Source organism: Tursiops truncatus, chromosome 4 (assembly GCF_011762595.2).
Source record: "Tursiops truncatus isolate mTurTru1 chromosome 4, mTurTru1.mat.Y, whole genome shotgun sequence".
Lineage (NCBI taxonomy): Eukaryota > Metazoa > Chordata > Mammalia > Artiodactyla > Delphinidae > Tursiops > Tursiops truncatus.
Genome location: NC_047037.1, coordinates 53,338,608 through 53,360,268, shown reverse-complemented (window position 1 = coordinate 53,360,268; position 21,661 = coordinate 53,338,608). Strand labels below are relative to the sequence as shown.

The window sequence follows — 21,661 nt, the reverse complement described above, 5'->3', positions numbered from 1 at the left end:
TGAGCTTTTTTTTTTCTTTTGTGCTATAAGGGAGGTTTGAATAACTTTTTACAGAAGTTTGAGATGACTTCATAAGATTTATTTTGGAAAAGAAAGATGTGCATCGTATGGGAATTGGGAGCTGGGGGGTGCCTTATTGAAAGAACGAAAGCAGTCACACAGGTATTGAGAAAGTGCAGCACAAGTTGGAAAAATTCAGGCCCTTCAATTTGGCTGGTATATAAGACATGAGAGGGAGAAAAGGCAAACACAGAGGAAGAGGTAGGGGTGGGAGTCATCTGTGGAGGATCTTGAATATCATCAAAAGACATACGGATTTTATGCTGAAGATGGTGGGAAACCACTATGACTTCTCTACTGTGATGGAAATCTCTTCAATATGTATTATATGTAACTTAGTCACTTTAAGTATTTTATAATCCCGAGTAGTATCTAAACTATCAATAGTAAATAAGCAGTCTAAAGGTTGCTCTTCCCACAAAAACCACAGTATTAAATCATAATTTTTGCTGAAGCTGAGATAAAAGAAATAGACTTCAAAGGAGAAAAGTATGGGAATGCCCTGTCTTTTGTTTCTGGCGTGGCTTGCATATACTGCTCCCTATTTCTGGAATGACATTCTTCTCCTTTTCCCCTACAGAACTTCTATTCACTCTTCAGACTCAACTCAAATATTTTCTCCTGAGAAACCTTTCTTGGCTTCTATAGGATTTAAGTATTTTTACTCTCTGCTCTCTTATCACCTTCTTTAGGTCTCCATTATAAGACTTAAGGCTTTACTACAGCTATGTGCTTACATGTCTTTTGCTCTCTTAGCTCTGCCTTGGAGCTAGTCATTTTGTTATGAAGTGGTATAGGGAAATTACACTAAAGTCACTTCAAGTTATTTTATTATAGATTAAGTGACATCCATAGATTTGGGGGAAAATAATCAAGGGATCTTAATACATATGTATGGATGAGTTAGGTGTGTTCATTCATTCATACATTCAAAGAAGAACAGAGAGCCATTTGGAGATTGCAGTAGCCATGATGTGTGTGGACTTGGTCCCATGCCCACCCACTGACATCCTCCCCTATAATGCTGGGGCTGGAAGCAGAAACTCACATTTCAGAGCCTCTCATGCCAGCTGGATTCCAGTTTGATCTGCCAAGGAGAGGCACTCAGAAGAGAGTAAAAGTCAAAGAAGTGTGGAAGATTTTTTTTCCTGCTTCTAGTAGGGGAGGTAGAGGAAGTGCAGACTCCCAGACTCAGCAACCTTGTGGTGGTTCTTTAAGCCCTGTGAGCAGTGGTTCCACCACCAGCAGCAGTAAAGTTTCCAAGAGTGTGAGTAGAATGTTGGTTCCCGGACCATCACAGGTTTCCTCCTTTATGCTGCTCCTGCGTGCAGGTCAGTAGTGGTTTCCTGCAGTTACTGATCTCTGAGAAATGGTAGCTTCACATTTTTGTTAGCCCTTACGATAATTTTGTAATCATTTTCCTTTTTAAAATCCCCTTTGCTTTAAATACTTATTATGTTTAGTGCAGTGCAGGGAAGAGGAGAGGTTGGCATTGAGTAGAATGGTGGCAGTGGAGATGGAGAAATCTCAAGTTTGGGCTATATTTTACAGCAAAGCCAATACAACTTGCTGATAGATTGGAAGTAGGAAGTGAGGAAAATCAAGGATCAAGGAAGATTCCTATTTTTAGTTAGAGAATCGAGTGTATTTACTAACACAAGGAAGAATTTTGAAGAGGAGCAAATTGTACAAGAAATATAACTGTGCTGAAATTCTATCTGTGAGCACTTAGGATGTCAGAGAATTCCTTGTAAGAAAGCCTCTGCCTTTATAAGATTAGTACAATTGAAGGAGGAGAGAGGAAAGGAACTGAGTTTAAAAAATTGTGTCCTTTAGAAAGGCAGATTAGGGTAGTGGTTATAAGTGTGAGCTCCAGGATCAGACTATCTTATTAGGAATTTGTTACTTTGAGAATTTTATTTTTTATTCAGAAAACTAGTAAGAATTCCATAACAAACACATATATATCCACCACCCAAACTGACGAGGGGGATATAAAGAAATGAGAAGAAAATCTTATCTAGCACTCCTCCATTTTATTGTATGTGCTTCAATTCCTTTTTCTGTAAAAAACGAAATGACTGTTAAATTGTACTCTGTACCCCTATCCTTAGCACTTGTTTCCCTCCTACCATGAATCAAATTAGATATTTACTTTTTCAGTCTGTAGTTTTATACTTTGAATACATATATGCTATTCATGGATATGTATATAATTTTGTATATTTAAATTTTACTTCATGGTTAGAATAATATGTTATTCTGTAGAATATACATATACATAATACATATTATTTTTTCAAAATTTTTATGTGTGTGTATATGTATACCTGGTGCAATGGTAAGCCCCCAATAAATGTTAGTTATCATACAGCAACGATATTGGAGATAAGAACATTCTGCTTTAGTCTTAATGAACCTTAAGGAAGGCCCAGCGAGTTAGGTATGTAGCCTGAACACATGGTGCCTTTAAACTATCTCTGCTCTGTCATTATCCTTGTGATAAACTACACTATCTGTGAGTCCCTCTGAATCTAGTATTGCCAATAGTTAAACTGAAGTTTATATTTTATTTGGCTGTGCAGTCCTAGAAGGTAAAACTGTGTTCACCATTTTTGTATCTCTAGCACTTAATACAGTATCTGGCCTAGAATAGGCTCTCTGTAAATATTTGCTGAATGAATAATTGAGTGAAATCTGCTACATCATGCAATAGAGATGCCTTTGTGCAATAAAGAACTGGCAACATTTTTTAGAGCAAATTTGAAGAAACAAAGCTCCTTAGCACTGGAGTTGATACAAATGCTGCTACTTGATGTTAGAACTTGGCACAAACTACAAACCTAAATGGCCCAATATGAGGACTGCATGTTTGAGAAAAGAATGGAAGGAAAAAAAAGAAAAAGTGATAAAATCTTAGAGTGTTCCCTGAGCAAGGCTTATTTCTGTTTGGGTGTAATACACAATACATAAAGATAATTCATTAATAATACATACTAATAACTAATTCATTTTGCATGTTTATAACAAAACAGTTAACAGTGATTTTCAACTGTATTTAATATTTTTTTAATGGGCATTTTAAATATGATCATTTTGCTGTACATACACATTGCATTTATGAATTAGAAAATATTCCTTAAAAGGTGCCTTCATTTCATAGTACTGTGTTTTCAATTATGTGCAAATATTTAAGCAACTATAAAATATAAAATATTCACTCATATTCTTAATGGATGTGATGTCCCAATCCATTTTTTGTCACTCCAAATCACAACATACTTTTTTAAGTAAGCTGTATATTGAATCATGTGAATAATACATAAAAAGTTGTAAAATAAATTGAAATCACAATTGATCTAAATATAGAATGCACTGGATTCCTGATGGGCATCCACACATTATAGAAATTAGGCATTCAACCCTATATAGTAATTAAGAAACTACAGACACATGCCTCTAAATCAGTCATTCAAAATCAATCACAGCAAAGACACTGACAATAAATTTCTTTACAATGAAAATATTTCCAAATCACAGATGATAATCTATTTTGAAGAATACTCAACACTATAACAGTTCAGTGCAATTTAGTAATTGGGACACCCCTTGAAAGAGATTTGTTTTTTAATCAAAGCAAATTTAATTAGAGAAATTGTGCTCCAGATTTTATCCCAAGTTAATTTATAAATCTGCTCACCACCATTCTCTATTTTAGGGCTATATTTTTTATTATACAACTGAGAAATTTTATTCATTATAAAATTTCATGTATCTAAATATTGCTATACTACTGACATGGCTAAAAAAATGCATGGTTTATATTAACATTCCAAACACATCTGAAACTATTATCAGTGATGTGCTGAGTTTTCTAGATGTCTGTAAAATCAAATTAGCCCTTCAAAGTGTCCTAGAAAGCTCTTTTCTTTTCTGAATACAATTGTATTCATATTCTCCAAGTAGCCAGTCTGAATATGTGGGATATAGTTGCCGTTAAACCTTCCTGTGTGAAATGTAAATACTAAAGCACCTAATAGAGACCTATCTCAGCTTAATAAACGAAATTATTTATAACATCTTTGGAATAGAATTATGTGAGCTACAATTAACCATCTGGCCATTTTGTTTCCTGCAGACTAGTTGCAATGGTGTAATAAAATATTTTATTTCTTGTTAAACAGATATGATAAACTTGTCTTTATAGAGCAATAGCATTTTTTCTGACTTTCAGAATAAGGCAGTCCATTTGCAGCAGCTTGATATAAAGGTAGACAAATCATTATTAATATTAATAAAACACTATCACATACACTAAAAGCATGATTCAACAATGGCTAAGAATTTCAAAAGATAAAGCACACTCCAAGGAATGTCCGTCTGTGTCATTACTATATTGAATAAATATTGTTTGAAGAAATTGGAGAGTTAAACTTACTGAGCAGGCCAGATAATTAAATAATTACACATTTGGATTGAAAAATAGATGTAGTTCATTAAAATAGAGACTCTAACTCTACTTCTGTAGCTAAGCTTCTGTTCAGATGCCAAGTTTGTACTTTAATTAGAACAAAAAAGACCTACGTTAACTTCAATACAACATAATAATTCATAATAATGATTGTATATTAATCTCTTGAGCTTGCTGGAATAAAGCACATGACATATGGCATGGTACAGGCACCTGTGTGGTCCTTTTGGGACTGAGGTGGTACATATTAATTAGCAACTGGAAAATAAAATCTGCTTCCTTCTGAGAAAAGCTACCTCAGTGCGTATTGGTTTAAGGAATTAGAAGGAATACTGTTAGACTCTGTCTACACTCCTTAAATCTTTGTCTAGATGTAGGCCCTGGATTAACTGCAATTAACTGAGTTAATTCTTGACAGATCCTGCTTAAGGAGTTAGAGTAGACATACTTTTCTTTGGCCTCGATGATTGTATTTTGGCTAAAAACATCAAAATTACCATTTTGGTTATAGAAAACTATATAACTATATAATTCAAACACAAGCTAACCAGAACATATTAAAATTTGAAAGCAGCTTTCTCTTGAATGCTACCTGAAAGTGCCTCAATTTAATCCTTTGCTTTGTAAATTCAGATACAATCTGAGTATGAAACTATAAATGTCTTTAAGAAATATGTCATCTCACAGTCAGCAAGCTCTCAAGATTCTTGGTGGTCCCAGGAATGCTAAAGGCACTTCAGTGTACATCTTTGAAGGGTAATGGAATGTTATTATGGAAATAAAACTCTGGCTGATTAACAGATAAATGTATATTGAGAAGACTAGATCTTAAAATTACTTTCTCGGGATTAAAAAGAAAAAAAAATCCTAATCCCATTGCTAGAGTATATTTAGAAAGGGAAGACAGAAAATTCAGTGGACATTGTGGTGATCAAAATTGGTGACATTTAAAAACTTTCTTTTGCAACTCCACTTTAAATTTACATCACTTGAAATTCTAAATTGCATATAATAACACACTTAGCTTAAAAATATTTATACTTAATGGGGTGCTTAAAACTGAGAACTTTCTGAATAGCAATTCTAATGAGGCTTTTTTAAACTACCAATTTAAACTCATGCAAGAAATACAGATTCACTAGTGCACCTAGGTAGAATATTTCTTTGCTCAAATGTCACACTATTTTTTTCTCCTGGGTTGCATCCATGCTCCTGTGATTGAACCATTAGGTTGCGGATCTATCTTTTGGAATATATAGACCCATTTCCCTTCCACTCAACACATGGATTAGCAGTTTAAAATGTAATTCCTTTCTATTGAAGGAACGTGTAATTAAGGCACATTTAAATAGCCCTTTAAACCAATGAGATGACAATGTGCTACCCACAGAGAAAGCTTAATTTTTGGAGTAATTACATACAACACAGAATATCTCATGAGAACATTTTTGGCTAGGTCTACTAATTACAAAAATAGTTTTTCATTTGAGGCAAAGATGCCGATTCATCATTGGACAGATGGTAACGGATCATCATTTTATTTTTGTAACACCTATCTTTGCAAGGGGGAAAGCTACTATATATGGAATATTTATGTAATTTAAGAAGTCAATTAGTTATTCTGTGTTTTAAGGAGGATATAAAACTGTGGTTGTAAATCCCAGAACCTGGTCTTTTTTTTTTCCCCCAGTGAAATTATATGGACATTTTGCGGAGGAAATTATGAGATGTAGCTTGTGGTCTGTTATAATTTTTCATCTAGTTGTCATGGTATTCTACAATGGTGCACTTATATTTAATGCTCTTATAGATCTAAGTTACCTACATATGTCCACCATTGTTGGGGTGGGCTACCATAATGAGGAATGATGGCATAGGTTTCTTCAAACTCCTCCATTAAACCAGTGAAATGGCAGATGACATAGTCTGATCAGTGGTGCAGAAATACATTAAAAATTTCAATCATATCACTTTCTATAATCAAAAGTTTCTTAACTTTTTGCAGCACACAGCGTGAAGAACACAGGTCTGGACCCAGTCTTTATAGCTGTGGAACTTTGGGCAAGCCACTCCACCAAGTTTCCTCATTTTTTTAAATGAGTTGTCGTGAGGATTCATTAGAAAAAACAAATAGGTTAAATCTTGAACAGTTCCTGACCTGTAGTAGGCACAGACTTTAGCTGTGCCTGCGTCTTTTTTGAGAGATACAATGGTTACTCTCTCTCCCTCTTTTTAAAATGGTGCCATTCACAGCAAAGCCGTAGGCGTCTCTTATTATTGTGACTTTTCAGTTTCTTTAGTACATCAACAAGTGATGTTTTCTCAGGACCCAGGATTAATGTAGATGAGAAATCCTTAAACTTCAGTATGCATAAGGATGGTTTGGGAAATTTTGCTTGAAGACAAAGATTCCTAGGCTTTCTTCCCCCAAATCAGAAATACTGATTTAAACTGCTGATTTAATATAGGGCTAAAATGTCCTCTCATAAGAGCATTTTACTTAATACCCTCCTTCCTGACTGCTGGTGTCATGCAGAGACTCTCCACCTCCCCACAAGTACCCAGGCTTTGTGCCTTTTGCGTGGATTCCCTGGGACAGTTTCGTTTGTTAGGTATAGTCAGAGAATGAACTAGTTCTTCATTTAAAAAGCAGTGATTCCAGCCCATACATCATCTGATAGAATGGCTGGTTATATAGAGTGTACTGGAAAAGAACATTTATAACCCCGTTATATACTGCATGAGAAAGCAGAAAAGCTTAAATTCTAGCAGCACTTCTGCTAGTAACTGAATATGTGACTCTACCCCAGTTCCTTAATCACTTTGTATTCAGTTAGTGTATCTGATGGGAACGCTGATGCTTTCCCGACTGAAGGTAACATTCTAGGGCTTAGATCAGAATGTCTCAGGCTTCCTTTTACTCTGGAATCTATACTTTTTCACAAAGGGTGGCATCCCACGTGTGCCCTGCCTGAACCCAAATTGCAGTGGTGCACATCTGCCACATTTTCTTGGGAGAATAATCATTTATGATTCATTATGTCCTGGTACAATACTACGTATGAAGGATTGTGGGAAGTACCAGGCACCCAGATATCTCAACAACAATTTAAACCTACTACCAATTCACTGCAAACACTTGTTATTTTAATGTGCAAAGGATTTTATTTACTTGGATCTATTAGGGAAAAATTTAAATGATATAAATTTAAAGGAACGCTGGGGTAATCAGACTATAGCAGTAATGTTCTTAGTTAAGAGGTTTGTTGCAGTCAAAGATGTAGAGCAGCATTTATATAATTGATGGACATCTGTTTTAATTATAATTTAGTTTCTTCACATCATCTCTTAAATAGACTAATAAAAATGTTAGTCCAGAGTTAACTTCAGTCTTCAAGTAGCGAATACCATATAATGTAGAAGTAAAAAATACAGAATATTGAGATTTTGATCTGTGCAGTGTGGTTTAGCTAAGTACACAGTCTTTAAACAAAAATATACAAACACAAGTGTTTTGTGCTCTCAATGCTATTAGAAACTAAGGGAGTGAATTTACTTAGGATTTTGTTGTAAAATGATAAACTACCTAACTGATAATTATTTGTCTTTCTTTGTTTCAAATTCAGCTCCAAAGGAAGAACTAGAATGAATACATTGAACCTTGATTCACTATTTCTGATCCTTTGGTATAAGGAATTCTATTATTTGACCTGACATGCAACTATATGTGTATTTCTCCCACCTCTTTTCTGCTGTTTTCTGTGTAGCAAGAGAGGGCACTGACATTGAGGCTTGTGGGATCTTGGTTCTTTAGCCCTTTCCTATACACACTCCTCAACATGGCAGATACTTTCAGACACACAAGTGCATTGTTTACGAAATATATATTATAAGGTAGTTTCATTTCTTATGTAAAACATGTGCACACAGGCAATTCAGATGAAAATGGATTTCTGCTTGAATTATCTAGCTAATTGCCTCAATTCTCTTCTTTGCCTTGAGCGTATAAGCATTACTTATGGTAGGAACAGCTGACCTTTATAAATCAATCAATGCTGATTAATTCTCTCCTTTCAACTTCAGTTTCCCTTTAAACTAAGATTAGGTTTATGTTCATCCATTAAAGAGTGAAGACTTAGACCTATAGACACTGTCTATGAAGTTGCTCTGGAGGCGTATGATGGGGACGTGTGTTCCAATGTTGTGTTAGAGAAAAATAATCCACATGAAATATTCTGAGGATATGTTTCCTAAGGGGAATTGCTTTGTCAAATACCAAATCAATTTCTAAAGGTAAGCTCAAAGTTTAAACACCTAATGGAATTCTGTGGTTTCGGGGAATAGTGGGTACTAAGGTCATTCAATGACAATGTCAGTATGAAAAGCTTCATTTTCAACATGAGAAAAGAACTGAAGTATAGTAACACTGTATTTTCTGCCTAAAAGTAGAAGCATGAATATTTTCTACGTTGTCATCTTAGTCACATGTGGATAAAGAAGGGAAAAAACATCAAAAGATTTTTTGTAGAATTAAGGAGCTTTTCGTTGATCAAAATAACTATTTCTTTCATAAGGAGTCCTTTTTGTTAGTGGCAGAAATAGCAATTTGATGCTTTTTAAGATATTGTGGGTTTTCAAAGAGAAACTTTGCTACTTTCCTGTGGAAATTATATGGTATTCTGTGAAAACTGCCTTACAGCAAGGAGTTTCAGAAAAGTACATGAAGGAAGAGCAATGTGAGATGCTTTCATTTTAGAGTAGCTCTATTTCAGTGCTTCCAACAGAAACAGCACAGGAAGAAATAAATATTTTCTCCCTCACAAGACATACATCACTCCCGAAATCAACTGAGACATATTAGGGATTTCAAAGCTAGTCACCTTATAAGTTGTTAGGAAAAAAATTTACATTTATATTGCTCTGTGCAGCTACCTTGAGATTTTCCCCTGGAATGTTTATGGCTCTTTTTTTTTTCATTAATACTTAAAAAAATACAATTTCATAACCAGTGTATTACTACATCTAGTTGTGTTACTAACAGGCACTTCACTTCATAAAATAGTCACATTCAAAGTGGTTTTGGTCAACCAATCACTCAGTCAGAATACTCGTTCTTCATATTGAATACTTGATAGTGAAAGTTAATCTGAAACCATATCAACTCTTCATTTCTATTACAGAAACTAGGTCACTAAAGCTCTAACATAGGGAATCATTTCTGTTTCTACGTGTTTTATCCATAGGAGCGAAGATTGTCCAGAACTTCTTGGAAAATTCCCCCCCCAAATATTTTATATATATCTATATATCTATAGATGTATCTATATCTATAGATATATAGATATATCTATAGATATAGATACAGCAGATTTCTTTTTAATAGATAAATCTTAAGTATTATTTCAATAACTTGCTTTTACATAATCAGAAATCTAGATATAAGAAAAAATATTAAATGTGCAAAATGCTCTTTTTACACATACATTAAAAAATACAAAGGAAGGATAGCTTTATACTTATATCAAAAGCCATTGGAGGGAAAAAGTCTTCAATGTCAGAAAATCTAGTCAGATTAGAGCTTTCACTTGAGGAATTGTAAACAAACGTTTTCAAATGCTGAGAGTTTTCTCAGTTCTTTCCAGCTAAGACACTCTCAAACACATCAAGTCCTGCTTTGAAGTAAACCTGAGCTGCATTAATGCTGTTCAATACTTCTGACAGGGCTTCTTGAAGGGTCTCATTTGATGCAAGTGACTTGCAGTGTTCCCAAGCCTCCAGGAGTATTGAAAACTGGCTTGTCTTCCCATCAAGGTGGTACAGGATATTTCTGAAAAGAAATACAGAATGAGTAAATGTTTTATGCACCATGCTATTTTCATATCAAACATTGTAAAAAATATTTCCAAGAAACTTATGTTTTTAAGAAATTAAGAAATTATAAGAATACAATATTATCATTTTGGGACCTCTATTGAATTAATGGATCTAGACATTGATCATCAAAAGTTCCCTCTAGTGATGAGAGAGGATCAGACAGTAAGTACCTCCTGATGCAAGTACACAATACTACCTATGAAATCAATTATTTTTGCTAAAAAATTGATCTAAATCTGATGAAGCTTCTAAATCTAATTGCTAATAAATACAAGGGACAGAAAAATATAAAAATGATACCACAGTCTGTCATCAGCAAAATACTGTGAAAATCCTGTAGGACAAATGACCCAGTTTATTCAATGAATAAATTGTAATAAATAGGTGAAGGAGGAACCACTCGACCAGGGCTTTTCAACCTTGTGTTATTGACATTTGTGGGGTGGTGGGGTGGATAATTCTTTATCGTGGCAGCTTTCCTGTGCATTGTGGGATGTTTAGCAGTGTCCCTGACCTCCACCCACTAGGTACTAGCAGCACCCCTCCTTTAGTTGTCTCAGTTAGTTTGGGCTGCTATAACAGAATTCCGGAGACTGGGCAGCTTAAACAATAATCCAATGGTTGGATTGTTGATGAGAGGCCTTTTCCTAGTTATATCCTCACATGGCCTTGTGCATGAGCACAGAGAGATCCCGTGTCTTCTTTTAATAAGGACATTAGTCCCATCATGAGGGCCCCACCTGTATATGACCTAATCTAACCTGGATTACTTCCCAAAGGCCCATCTTCGAACACCATCACATTGAGTTTAGGATTTTAACACACATATTTTGGGAGAACCCAAACATTCAGTCCACAGCCGTTGTAAAAACTAAAACTGTCTCCAGACTGCCAAAACTGTCTCTTATAGGGCAAAATTGCCCCCAGTTAAGAACTGCTGCTTTAGACTAAAAGAAATGTCAACCCATCCAGTATAGACTTTACTAGGTCTTTATTCAAACAAACAATTTTTAAAAATGAGTAGTACAAAATTGAATACTAATTAAAGATTTGTTAATATTAAGAAATTGTTAATATTTTAGGTGTGATAATGGTATCATCAGTATATTTTCAAAGTGTCCTTATCTTCTAGAAATATACAGTAATATTTACAAATGAAAAGTTATTACATCTGGGATTTGCTTCAAAATATTTGGAAGGAAAAAGGAGAGTGGAGCTATGGACATCACAGGTAGAACAGGACTGACCATTAGTTAATAATTGTTGAAATGGGGTAATGGATTCATTATACTATTCTCTCTCCCTTTGTATATGTTTGACATTTAGAATTCTTCTCAAGTAGAGTGTGTGTAATAAGACGGTGACTTGAAATTTATCCAAATATCTGAGAAAGAGGAATTTGGCCGTGGGCAAGTCTAAAGAGCTTCCTTTTATTCACTGATAGATAGAAAGAATACATTTTGGTAGAAAGCTATGTATTATTGCATCATTTGACTTATTTCCAACCCAAACCACCTGAAATAGCTGAAATTTCATGGTCTAATAAGAGAGGCAGATATATAAACGATTAAAATAATTGTCTAATTGTCATATTAGAAATGTAAGGTCCAGTGATAACGGAAGAAGGATTGCTGCTGGAAACATTTATCATGGAGAATATTACAATTTCATCTTGAAGGATGATGGGAATTACCAGTTACAAGGGTATAAGAAAGGAAACAAGCTAGAAAGTGGAGACAGCACCCTATGTAGGAGGAATAGCATATGCAAAGGTATGGATTTATAAAACAGCTTGCTCTTCTTAGTGGATCAATGCCAGTGTTTCTGTATGGCCAGAGTGCAAGGCCACAGTGGGCAGCTGTAGGAGAAGAGCTGGCAGAGCAAGCCATGGCCACGTCCTACCGGGCCTTCTGTACCAAGCTAAGGAGGTTACACTTTTTCTTATGGGCGGTAGGAAACCAATGAAAGTTTTTAAGCAAGAAAGAAAGATTATTAGATTTTATTTTGGAATAGTTACTTTGGTTGTAATATAAAGCCTAGAGAACGACTTAGTCCAGATGAAAATTGACAAAGATGTCAGTTACACAATGATAGTTGTTTGAAAGGGCCACAGTGCAAGGTTTAGTTAATTTTCACTTACCCTAGCACTGACCTCAGTTTTATATAGAGTTCTGGATCATTGTTTCCTAGCTCATCCAGGCTTCACTACTTCAGCCTCTCCTAAACTTCCCACTCTGTACTCTGATGGTGGTGAATGGACACTGAAATCTACCTAATCACCCATGACAGAACTCTGCAAGTCATTTCTTTCCCTTAAATATCCAACTGGTTTCTGAAGATACTCACTTGTCCATCTTTTCAGCATCTTTTCTCCTCTGTTGTGGGACCCTGATCCCTGTATTTTCAAGGATATATTACAATATCATTGCTTTACATATCAGCGTTGAGAAATATGTTCCTTCTTTATCAGGTCTAATTCAGTGTTGTGAATATAGGAGGTCTTCAATCATGGTGATTTGACTGACTGACATTTTTATCAGGCTTTGTTCAGTGATGGAAATTTCGTAGACCCTCTAATGTCCGTGTAAACTACATCAATTCAGGTTATTTTGCCTTTTAAGCATTAACTCACTTCAAAACAATAGATTTTGTGTCTTTGGAGAAAAATTTCAGTTGATAATAGTACATGGTGGGTGGCAGTGGAGCAGAAGATGCTTGAACTCAGAGGTTATTTCAGTAATTTTTTTTTCAAAACCTATTATTTGAAATGGGAACTATCCCTAATAATCCAATATCCTTAATCTTTGTACTTATGAATATACTTGGCATTTTATGAATTAGAGCAGTGCAAGAAGGATATTCTTTATATTCCAAATATCCTTGAATTCAGGTATAAACTTTGTATTAAGAAGCATATATCCCCTGGATATAGGAGGGAGAAAAACATCTTCCAGATGAAGAGGCAAGTGGGTCATGAGCAGTGATCTGGCTGTGAGCTGTACTCTGAGAAAAATGTGGCTCTACTTTTACAAGGAGAGTACTCCTTGAAATAGAGATTTCCCTTTTGATATTTCCACAGCCTTCATACAATTAAAGAGCTTTTCAGAAGTAGCCACTGTGCCATGTTAAAATAAGCAATTATATATGTATCTACATAGACATATGTACATGTGTTTTATGTGTAAAAATTTTTATTATATCAAAATGACAAACAAAATAGAATTAGCAAAACACCTAATGAAAGTTTCCCTAAATATAAGTTTTATTAGTTTTATATTTATTATTAAATTGGGGAGGGGGTGGTAAAAGAAACCAACTAATAGAGAGGAAGCTTGATATAGCCATGGAACTTTCCCAGATGAAGATGAAACATGTATTCTCCTACATGACAGAGCTGTACAAAAGTTACTTTTTCCTGTTAACATAATCCTTAATAGCCATAAAAAAAGGGGTGGGTTTTTACTGTCAGGATACCTATCAAACATATTTAAATTCCTGGTAAATGATTTAAATAGGTAGGTAGATAGATAGATAAAAACTGGTTTAGTATTTTGAGGATAAAAGTAGTTTAAAGTATATTTTAATTACTTAATCATTTAAAATAGTATTCCTTTGTAGGCAAGTTATACTGCTTTACCATTAAGAATAACCAAATTAGTATAATAAAAATATTTAATCATCTCTCATAATATTCATAGTTTTGAATTCTCTTCCTCTAATTCTCAGTTTCATTATAAATCATTTAATGGCAAATATATTTCCAGAATTTAAGAGTGCGAAAATATTTTCAAAAGCTGTATGAAACACTTCTGTTTCTTGAGGGCATACTGCTCAGCATGCTGGCAAACAAAGATATTACAATCATTTTTATCCAGAACTGCCCCTTCAATGTGTTGTACCAGTGCAATTAATACATTATGAGAAGTAAGTTTAATGATGTGGGGGGCTGGCATAGTGACCTTTTGACATATTCAAAACCTACTGGCATGAAATACATTCCTATATACACATTCTATGTTTATCAAATGTTAAATGTTATTAATATTCAATTTAATGATAAGATATTAATAAAACATGCTCATAAAGGTTACAGTATTAATCCCTCAATGACAGTTCATTTAAGCATGAGCACAATCTCTAATATATTTACATAAAACTTCAGCCATAACTAGTATAAAATTTCTAGAAGAGAGATCATGTGGAAGCATAAAAATACATCCTAAAAATAATGTTTGGGTCTAAAGCACAAGACATGCAATTACTGTGTTGTTTTTTTTTTTTAACTCGAAAGCAATACATATATTTCTTAAAGACCAGTGCAGTGGAGTCTGCAATGTGCCAACATTTGCTTTTTCTAACTAGTAAGCAACACAGTAATACTTTTATAATGACTGTAAACAAGCCATGTGCATAGAAATAGATTCTGTTTTGGTTTGTGAAATTCTACAAGAAGCTAAACACATTTTCCATATGCTACATGATTCAAGGAGTAGGCTGCGGCAAGCTATTATGTAAGACAAACACTCATATCCATTTCTACCCAAATTGGATACAAATCAGCTTAAAATTACAGATACTTAGATTCTGGCTGAAGATCAGTGACTAGGATTCTTTCATCACAGTTTAAGAGAGAACCTTAATTTGGGGTAGTTGCTGATACAACTTAAGTCAGTTGATCTTTATTATGGTAGAATTTTTTCACCTTGATAAATTGCTTTACCTTAAAAACAAATTGAAGATAACAAAAATATCTTCTTTAAATTTTCATGAGAAGGATAATTTCTCCTGCCCATTTTCAGAGGTAGCTCATCTTTTACTATTTCTCCTTTGTGTACTAAAAACCATTTAGCTTGCTACATACAAAAAATAAATTGCTGTATTTGGAGACCTTTCCCAAAAGAGTATCATCATATTATTTTATATTTGCTATTTGAATGGAAGACAAAACCCATAAAACTCAGCCATGTTGTTACATTTTGTCACATATGTTTCCATATACTTCTTAGTTCTGAAAACTTTCTTATGCATTCAGTCATTAACCCTAAAGTACCCCAGGATCATCCCTGGGGAGCAAAACTACTGTAAATAGTAGAAACATCAGCTCTTTGCTTTGGGAACTCTAAAAGAAGATGCATTCGCCCATGGCTCTCAGCCATGGGTATCAGAGGGTCAAAAGGGTTCCCCAGGTACCTGACTCAAAGAAGGTGTACATTTGGTTGTACCAGTCAAACACTAATTTTATCTAATTTAAGAAAAAACATTCATTTATTGAAAGTGTGTATATATGTAAATATATGACTACGTGTACATGTAATAGTTTACAGAAGTGATGAAAAACATTGAGAAGAAGGCAGTAACCAAGGGAAGCTGAGTATCATAGAGTACTGCCAAGATTCTGCTTAGCAACATGTTTAGGACATTGATGTTTCAGACACTCCCACTGCCACCACTTCATTGAGAATACTTCTCCACCACGGCAGCATTGCTGTCTCTTAACACTTGCTGTCATTGCCAGAATGTTAATCCACAACTAGCATGAATAATCCTGAACTGCCCCTACATCTTTGCCTCACTTCTCTCAGATATAAAGTCCTAGGAGAGCTCATCCAATTGACTGAACTTAGGTCATGTGCCTGTACCCCAGGAACAAAATACCTAGATCCATTCACCTTCTGTGGGGGAGATAAGCCCTGCTTTCCACCAAGCGCACAGGGAATTACCCTCACATAGGAAAGAAATTTTGATACCAGGAAGATTTTTTTTTTAATTAAAAAAAATTAAAACTGCAACTCAATAAATATCTACTACACTAGTGACAGGAAGGAAGAGTGTATTTCAACAGGGTTCTCTTGGAATTACCCTGGAAATTGCTGTTCTACTGTATGGCAGTTTTTCCCCTTATGTTAAATGTTAGCAACTACTCTATAATATGGCAGCAGTGTTTATCAAATTGAATGTGTATAAGAATAAGCTGAGACATTTAAAAAAATTCTCAAGGGATTCAGATGCAACAGGTCTGGGATACCTTATAGGAGTATATGTTTTTTTCCCTGCTGCATTACTTAAACCTACTGGGTGACACCCATGCATACTCAGCAGTTCCCTCTGGTGAGTTTTACATTTGCCAAGAGGTCTTGGTTTGGTCCCAAATTAGCTTCTTCCAGCCACATGTTATTATATACAAACTTCCATGATCTAAATGACATATTAAGTGTGAAAGAAAGTTAGTTACTCCTGTGAAAACGAACCTGACGCTTTGGAAAGACTCACAGAGATGAATTGACAAAATGAGAGTGCTGTTGAATTATATGTGGAGAGATAACTGAAAAGATTATTAGCAAGGGGAGGGGAGGACTACAGTGACAATGGAGAAGGAATCTGCATTCAGATTGTTTTGCAAATACCTATTTATTGCTCCAAAATAAGGAAACTGAAATTGGAAATCTCAGATGATGCAGCATTAGCGTGGCTTAAATAGGAAAGTAAAACTGGAATTCCAATTCCCAGAACAGAACTCAAAGAAAAGTCCTTGGTCCTATATCAAAAGATTGGTGATGAATGTTTCGGTTAAAAATAGACCACTTTTTCTATCATTTGACCATTTACTGGTTCTGATTGTGTCAGATTAAGGGATGTTTACCCTTTGGGCATTAGTCAAACCTTTACTCTTAAGAACTAGAAGGGCAAATAGGTATCATCTTGAGTCCCACCTCTCATGGACTACTTATTGTGGCTTGAAGTACTAGGTTGACAATGGATTGGGCTGTTTCAGAGCCCAGAATAAAAGAGGTCTGTCATGACTTAGATTCCTACTTGTAGACCCTGCTTTACTTAAGATTATTTAGCCCATTCGCTTGATAATAATGTATAGGTTTCTTGAATTAATCAATGGAAGTATAAACCAAGTTATCAGAACAAAGGGAGAAAGTCATAATTATTTAGTTTTGCTAATTAGAGTACAGTCAACCCCAGTAATCCCTTCTAAATTGTATATTATAAATTCTCTAGTTTTCCTGTTTATGGATCTGAATTAACAGAATAGCTACTAAGTTTTCTCTTCACTTGATGCTCTAGACCATGTCGTCTCTGTTTGTTTAAGCAATGGCCCAATCTGTTATGAATCAATTAAATTACACTAAAAAAAATTAGAATTTATGGGCATTTTTCACAAATAACTCTGTTTCTGGATATTTAATTAGTTCTTTTGCAAGATATAAGTTCACTATCTGAAATACAAACTAGTTTTTAAAGTACTTTATTCAGTGAGTAGAGTTATATTAATCTATAGCCACCTTTCTTGAAGCCTAATATTTAATATATGCAAAAAATAATACATGCAGTTCTTAACTGAACCCTTAGGGAAACTATGGCCTTAAATATAGAAGAAAAAAAGTAATTGGTTCTTTGCACTGGACATCTGGATATGAGTCATCTTGAAATTTTGTTCTATACTTAATGAATGTTCTGGCAGACACATTAATCCAATATTCTAAAAACAACATCACTAAGTGAATCTGAGCCATACAAAAGCAAGAACTCCAGTAACAGATATTCTAAATTATGTAAATGTCAGGTAGTCTGTGAGATGACTGTTTAATGTCATAAAGTGCATTAAGATAATTAAATAACATTACAGATTTTAAAGAATTTTGGTATTTTTAATACTTAGATAAGGCAGATCCAAAATGGTCTACATTTGGATAAAAATAGAAGAAAGAACATAGTAACTACTGCACTAATCTCATCATACCTATGAAAATCTGAGAAGACTTTTAAAGTAAAAGTTGATAGAAATCAAGGAAAAATAATTTCCTTGAGAGCTCATTCATGAAGTATTTATTAAGCACCAAGTACAATATGGAATACAAAGGAATTACAAGAGTGGTCTCAGTTCCAAAGGGATTTTTGAATTTTGAGTTAAGTAGGAAAGAGGAGAGTTTCAGGGCTATTGTCTTTTGCATATGTGGCTAACATAGTAAAACAAACCCTGAAGTTCAAAGAATCTCCCAATTTTCTTGCTCAAGACCTCAAAGGCCTCAAAATGAAAAATTTTTAATAGTTTTGTATATTTTATCTTCCTTTTCTCAGAGATAATCTAGAGATGTTGGACATTAATTGTCTGAAATATAAAGATACTAAAAAAGTGATAGACTTATAAAGTAGGACATCAGAGCCTACTCTGTAATTTTATACTTTCTTATTTTCCACATTTAATTACATTTGATAATTCTTCATCTGTAATATAGACTTTTCCCGTTATTTTAGGTACACTCATAAGAATCCAATTAAAACCAAATGGAAATAGTTTGTATATATACAAAGTTTCTGCCAACTTGAGAAATAACTGAATGTAGGAATATATAAATTTCAAACAAGCATATTCAATTTTATTTAGGTTTTCAGTTTTATCTGAATTTTCAGATAATTCATCCCTTAAAAATCAGTGTTCGGAACTTCCCTGGTGGTCCAGTGGGTAAGACTCTACGCTCCCAATGCAGGGGGCCTGGGTTTGATCCCTGGTCGGGGAACTAGATCCCGCATGCATGCCACAACTAAGAAGTCCTCATGCCGCAACTAAAAGATCCTGTGTGCTGCAACTAAGACCCGGCACAGTCTAAATAAATAAATATTTTTTAAAAAATCAGTGTTCAATGAAAATTTTAAATTACTTATTTCAAAGTGAGAAGAAAATTATTTATCAGAACAAAGTGTGCTGGGTACTTGCAGTCAGTAATTAGCTTCAACACTAATCTCTCATGCACCTATAAAAAATAATGAAACTATTGAACAGTTTAATCCAAAGGCAAGGAAAACATGTAACAAGGAAAGAGCAAAAATTAATGATATTTTAATCCTTAAAGTAAATCAAATAATTGTGATACAGACACACTCACCACAGAACATTTTAAATGATGTGTATCTTAATCTCGTAAAATTTTGATGTTATATTTTAAAAAAATATATTTAATTGAACCTCTCTACCCACCCCAATACAGCCAGTAAACTTTGCTTTTCCTTTTCAATGGAATTTAAAAATTGTTATTCACTTTCTAAATGAGGATAAGTTACAGTGATAATTATTATTATTACTGCTACTAGCGAGCAGCTGTGAATAAGTGAAGACTGAAGATAAACCACACCAGCTTTGCCCTCCTGTGGTTTTATTAACACACAAAGTGTCAACTCAGAGAAAAACTTATGTCTGACAATATTATGAAAACATTTCTGTTTCATTCTTGCTATTTGAGTATTTATCACTTGTCTATACATTTTTGAGATACATGTATGTATGTATGTATGTTTAAATACATGAAGAGATATATGTGTATTTTCATAAATGTGTGTGTATAGATAGATATGTAATCTGTCCCACACTGGACCAGGAAGAAAAAAGTCTAAACTTTATGTCTTCTTCCCAAATCATATAACTGAATAGTAAGCTGCTTGTTATACTGTAAAATATTACGCTTACTAGTAATATAAATCAATAAGGATAAAAGACAGTGCAAACGAAACAAATATACTGTGTTCTAAGAGATAAAGGGCTAATTATGTTGTTTTATAGGCACCAAAGTAATTAGGTGAAGATAGAAAGCCCTGTGTTTCTTACAGGCTGTAGAACATTTCCATAGCAGTCTGTCTTGGTATCTATCCTCAAATCACCACACTTTTTCCCAATTCAAGAATAATCACCAAATTTTCACCCTTATTATATCTGTTTTATCAAAATAGAACTTTCTTTACAGAAATTCTGATTATATAAGTAATCATCCTACTTGACTGCGTAGTGTGCTGAGAAAGACCCACTCTGATCTTTGCCTTACTGAGGGAGGAAGGATGATTTAAAGAAGGGAAATGTTTGAAAAGAAAACATGAGTTACATCTAAAAAGTAATTACAACAACAAAGAGAAATGGAAAAATATGAAAGAAATACTAAATGGTCAGTATTAAAATCATGTCTGAGTCTAAAATCCATGCTCTTTCCCAGGACACTAAACTTCTTGACCTATCACCACCACTTCATAGCTCTATGATATACAGCACATTAAAGTTATTTAAACTCTCTGAAATTCTTCTTCTGCACTGGTAAGATGGGAAGTATTATTTACAGTCTAGAGTTTTTGCAATAATTAGCTAAAACATGTAAAGTGCTTAGCTCATGCCTGGCATACACAGTAAGTACCTCATAAATGGTATCTACTGTTATTATTTGACATTTCTGGATTTTCCTTCCTTGGACACGTATTACTCCCTCCCCTTAATTCTCAACTAACTCTGTCCTTAGTATCACAGAGCTGTGCGATCATCAGATGATATCTCCTGGCCCAGTAAATAGTTCATCCAAAAGGAACTTTCAGGGAGCAAGGGAAAGACCACTTCTAAGCGTTTGCCAAGAATATATCAACTCCTGCAAGAATCTGTGCCAATAAAACTATCTGCCTTTTAATTATAAAAAATGCCACCATTTCACTTTGCTGTATACATATAACATATATGTATATGAATGACTATTTTAAAAGGTGTACGCAGGTCAGAATAATTAGACGGCTGATAGGGATAATATAATACATGGACACACACATATGTGAAGATGTTTTAGTAAACTTTATTTTAGGCTATTAGAAAAAATGTAACTTGGTCCATTGGTAGACAAAAAAAGCAGATTCTTTTTACTTGTAATGTTTAAAGGATCATGGTAAATTAATGAATAAAAGTTCTATATTTTCTGACTTGGTATATGGGAGGAAATCCAGCTACTGACTCTGGGAGTTACTAATGAGAGCACAGGTTTCTTATTGTCTAGAGAAACAAGAACACACATTTGATGAATTTCAGAAAGAAGCCCACTCCTCATGTTTTGTCAGCAACCCAAAGCAAACTTTGTTGATTAAGCTCAGTGCAACCATAGCATGGTTTCATCGTGGCACTGATCACACACCATTGCTACTCTTAGATGGACACTTGTCTCTCAGGCAGAACTCCTCAAGAACAGAGAGTTTCATGTTCCCTGTGGATTTCACCAGGTTTCTAACAAGTTGATATGGAATAAATTTGATGGCATAAATTAATAATGGTGAAAATAATTGTTAATATTTGTAGCAAATTTAATATGTTGTACGAAATATGCCACCCAAACATGCCACTTTAGCATAAGAAGTATTTTGATCTGAAGACAATTGAGAAAGTGTAGACAGAAGAGCTCTCTATACTCCCCTAACTCTTAATCACTGGAAATGCACCTACACTCTCATCAG

At 34.4% G+C, this 21,661-nt stretch overlaps 1 protein-coding gene across 1 annotated transcript in view; it reads right to left on the bottom strand.

The window, feature by feature from the left end:
- Positions 1-1,989: 1,989 nt before the first annotated feature.
- Positions 1,990-21,661, bottom strand: part of NAALADL2 (N-acetylated alpha-linked acidic dipeptidase like 2) — a 1,062,845-nt gene continuing 1,043,173 nt past the window's right edge. Inside the window, exon 14 of the mRNA XM_019946140.3 lies at positions 1,990-10,358. Coding sequence (XP_019801699.2) covers positions 10,160-10,358 — 199 coding nt within the window. The 3' untranslated portion in view covers positions 1,990-10,159. The remainder of the gene's footprint in view (positions 10,359-21,661) is intronic.